This window comes from Papilio polytes, unplaced genomic scaffold (assembly GCF_000836215.1).
Source record: "Papilio polytes unplaced genomic scaffold, Ppol_1.0 DF821289.1, whole genome shotgun sequence".
Taxonomy (NCBI): Eukaryota; Metazoa; Arthropoda; class Insecta; order Lepidoptera; family Papilionidae; genus Papilio; species Papilio polytes.
This window is the reverse complement of record NW_013527915.1, coordinates 6319792-6324067: the sequence shown is the minus strand read 5'-3', so window position 1 is coordinate 6324067 and position 4276 is coordinate 6319792. Positions and strand designations below refer to the sequence as shown.

Genomic DNA, 4276 nt, shown 5'->3' with positions numbered 1-4276 from the left:
GACAAGCCATGTTCATATTTAGTTTACTGTTCATTTCGTTCACACAACTTAATAGCTATTGTGCGCCGACACCCGCCCTAATTTCAATATTGCATGTGATATTATGTTGTTACATTTCATGTTATATTTGTCACATAGACCAGTATCTAGGGTAGGCTACCTTTGAGTGAAAAATCACATAATCACCAAAATTATTTTATTTATACATAATTTAATCGTATTGAGTTTGTAGGAGAGAAAGGAAATCGAAATAGTGAACATCCATTGACATCTTCACTTTCGTTTCACACACCGTTAATGTAATTAAATGAATCGTTTCATAACGAAATATTAGAAGCTATAACTAGGAAAATATGGATGAAATATCAGTGATTAGAGAAAGTACTTAAGGTATAGAGTTGACAAGTCGAGTACAGTCATCCGCTGTGTAGACTAGGCTTAACTTTATAAGAAGATTAACTATAGAAGGCGTAGAACGACGACAGTTATCTATAGATATTTCTGTATGTTGCTATTTGCTATCAAATCTAAAAAAAAAACTGTTGTGTTGTAAAAATATTGTATTTCTCTCTAATAATTATATACAAATAAATATGGATATAATGAAATGCAGTTACGTTGGTTTTAAAAGTCAATGTCCCAGCCTGAGGTTTCATCTGGTGGTAGTTTGTCCTTGGGGTACTTCTCAAAGTTGCTAAGGTCGAAATCGCTAGAGACGGGCTGGATGAGAGGAGCCTTCAGTTTTTTCTCACGGAGACCATCCCAGTCGAAGCCTAGGAACCATCTGCAAATAAACAATGAAGATTGCTTCAAATCACTGATGAAATTACAAATCGATGATTAGTATTATGAGTCGGTATATGTATTTTTCTCCAAATTTTAAACTTTGAAAATCATACATATACGAGTACTTACGGCCAAATACTAAAACAAATCTTAAATACTTCGCTTCGTAAGCGCTGCCTATTCATACTAATATTATAAAGAGGTAAGATTTGTTAGTTATTTGTGTATGTATTGAAATAACCCAAAAACTACTCGGCCGTTTTTAAAAATACGTTAAAAACATGCTGTCGGCGAGTAATATAGGCTATATTTTTTAATTCCACGCGGGCGAAATCGTGAGGGACATCTAGTAATCTGATAGACGTCAAAAGTGAGGAATTTAGAGTTTAAGCGTGTCCTTATCATTTAAGACGCTGTTACATACTTAAATGACGTTTCAGAATTCGGCCGTTAGTATCTAGAGATGCTAACTATCCTAGCGAGAGCAATACAGATAGTATATAATGTGCATCGGCAAGTTGTAGAAAGTAGTTGTACAGTATGGAGACCTCGAAAGTCGGACTTGATTTCTCCCCTTTTACAATACCAATCGATCATAAGGTATGTTTTATTGCACAGTATCAAACAAGTTTACATGCTTGGTACATAATTCGTATATCAACGGAATTGTCGCAAAATCATAATCTGGCAAACACAATAATTTCCCCGTTTATTTTCTAGTATGTAAATCCATAAAGTGAATCAATATGCAACTTTATGATAATGCGCTGAGCGGATTATTCTAAAAACGTATGCTGCAGTAATTGAGGAAATAAAGGGACCCTTATCCCTACAGACACAGACGAAATTACAGGATGCAGGAAATTACGTCATTAATGTTACTTTTTACAACAAAAAAACATAATTACATCATTTTTTATGCCATTGAAATAAATGTGAAACACTTTGAATATGATAGTCTTACAAAATATAATGACTTGGTAAAAATAATTGTTATCGTCTAATATTATTGAGAAACTGAATTAACGTAAGTACGATTACATGATGTTAATGTGTAAAGTGCAAAGTCCCATTTTCAGTTGAATCGGTAACATGTGAACTCAAATAAAATTCTGCTAAATCTTTAAATGGGGACGTAAAAATGTTTAATTCGTTCACATCTCTAGAAATTTTTGAGTGAAAAGTGCTTGAGGATTGCGTAAACAACTCATATTTCTTCTAAAAAATAATGACAGCTACACATTTATCACTGTTTATAGTCAAGCGTAATTGAGACGGCGTGTTAATAAATTGTAGGTTTTATTAATAAAAACAAGGCCGCTTAAACAAAGCACGCGTTTAAATTAACCGCGATCTTGACAATTAAACTTAATCAGAGACAACAGGACGTCACATATATCGCAATTATTTTAAACGAGGATTGACATTTCTTAACGTTGTTATCTTTGATAATCTATTAGTGTATTTTAAAACGTAAATTATTCCTTATACTGCTTATCCCGTAAGAATGCTTTTATTAAAACACACTTTACATTATAATTTGTAATTGTAATGTATACTTTAATATTTTTAAAAGATCAAATTATAATGACTATGAACTTACTTATGATTTTTAATGTCAACAATGCCATTCTTGAGGTACCCGAGGCGCTCGGCGGGCACGGCGCGGCACAGCTTGCGGACCAGCAGCTGCGCGGACTTGGGCACGCGCGGGTGGAAGGCGACCGCGTCGATGCCGCGCAGTATGAGCGTGTACGTCTTCATGTGGTCGCCGCCGGCCGCGCGGAACGGCGGCTTGCCCACCAGCAGCTCGTGGATCAGCACGCCCAGCGCCCAGCAGTCTACCGCGCGGTCGTGACCCTGCATTGCCACAAATTACGCATTCATACTCAGAAACTATTTGATAAACTGTCACTTACGATTGCTTCCTTTTTTATAAACAATTAATCGTATGTATGAATAACGTGATAAGTAACGTCTTACCTTGTTTAAAACAATTTCAGGTGCAACGTACTCAGGAGTGCCTGCGAATGTCCATGTCTTGCTATTCTGGGATAACCGTTTTGCGAAACCGAAATCGACCTAAATCAAAGTAATTAGTTATTAATTGCATGTTGACTATCTATACTTATTTGTCGACTGCTACAATCAGAGTCAGTGACCACAACTTTAGGGACCATTAAACGATGACATAAATGCATCACAAAATAAATTAAAAAACCACATATTACATTTTGTATGCAGAAAAGCTAAGTTAATTACCAGTTTAATGTAGCCGTTTTTATCCAGCATCAAGTTTTCGGGTTTGAGATCTCTGTATATGATATCCTTTGAGTGCAAGTACTGGAAAGCCTCGACGACGCAGGCGGCGACAAACCGCGCGATGTTCTCAGGGAAATACCTCTGCTTCTGTAGTATTGTCCACACGTCGCCGCCCAGCACCGGCTCCATTAGGAAATATATGAATTTGTTGTCTTTGAATGTTTGATATAACCTAAAAAGTAAAATTAAGGTCATAAAAAATATTTACGTATCAAACACTACATTTTTCACAAAAGAGGTAGCTGAAAAAATAGGTTTGACATGTTTTTGTTGACATGGTTTTAGTCAAAATTGTTTTTTCCTGTTCCAGCTATTTAATAATCCCCGCATCATCTTTCTTTTAATCCGTATGTTTTTCTTTATCGACATTTCTCTAGTAATTACGTAACCATGATAATATTCCGTAAAACAAATATATAACTTATAACGTCATTTCTGTTTCTTGTGTTATCTAATCTTGTTGCATTTATAGCGAAATCAATCGCCAAATAATTGGAAAAAGATGTTTTCTTAAGTACTGTAATTTATTAAGCTAATCTATTGACATTTAATGTAATCATTTTTGCAAATTAACTAACTAAATGACAAGGCATAAGATTTTGGCAATAAGTGATATTAAGTAATGTTTTTTTTCAACATACGTAGCGTATAGTTTACGTAAATAATATGATCTGTGTGCCCCTTTTCAATTTTACTCTTTCTTGGCAGGAAAATGATTGGTTTTCTTACAGATTTAGGACAATGGTTAATTAAGTTAGGCACTGACCTGCAGACGAATGGGCTGTTACACGTCATCATGATGTTCTTCTCGTTGTAGGCATGCTCCTGCTGCTGCTGCTGCACCATGTCCACCTTCTTGAGGCACTTGAGCGCGAACGTGAGCGTCGGCCGCGGCTTGTACTGCACCAGCTCCACGCGACCGAACCCTCCCACACCCAATGTACCGATTATCTCCAAATCCTTAAGTGCCACAAACTCGTACTCTGAGAATCAAATGTAACATTCACTAATTGATAATCGACGAGAAAACTTCAATCCATTAAGCATTATAATGGATATTGCAAGACAAAATGTTAACTCACCGCTTTTGACTTCAGAATTTTTCTTCTGTTGTGAAGCTCGTGGCACGGCATGTCGTACATTCTTTAACTCATCTAGATTACCAAGC

The 4276-nt window shown here is 36.1% G+C and overlaps 1 protein-coding gene across 1 annotated transcript in view; it reads right to left on the bottom strand.

The window, feature by feature from the left end:
• Window positions 1-391: 391 nt before the first annotated feature.
• LOC106109172 (cGMP-dependent protein kinase, isozyme 1-like) overlaps window positions 392-4276 on the bottom strand; it is a 10122-nt gene continuing 6237 nt past the window's right edge. The window contains exons 8-13 of the mRNA XM_013290577.1: window positions 4191-4275; window positions 3875-4091; window positions 3049-3280; window positions 2770-2868; window positions 2390-2646; window positions 392-784 (exon numbers count right to left, since the gene is read on the bottom strand). Of these exons, the coding sequence (XP_013146031.1) occupies window positions 625-784; window positions 2390-2646; window positions 2770-2868; window positions 3049-3280; window positions 3875-4091; window positions 4191-4275 (1050 nt within the window). The 3' untranslated portion in view covers window positions 392-624. The remainder of the gene's footprint in view (window positions 785-2389; window positions 2647-2769; window positions 2869-3048; window positions 3281-3874; window positions 4092-4190; window position 4276) is intronic.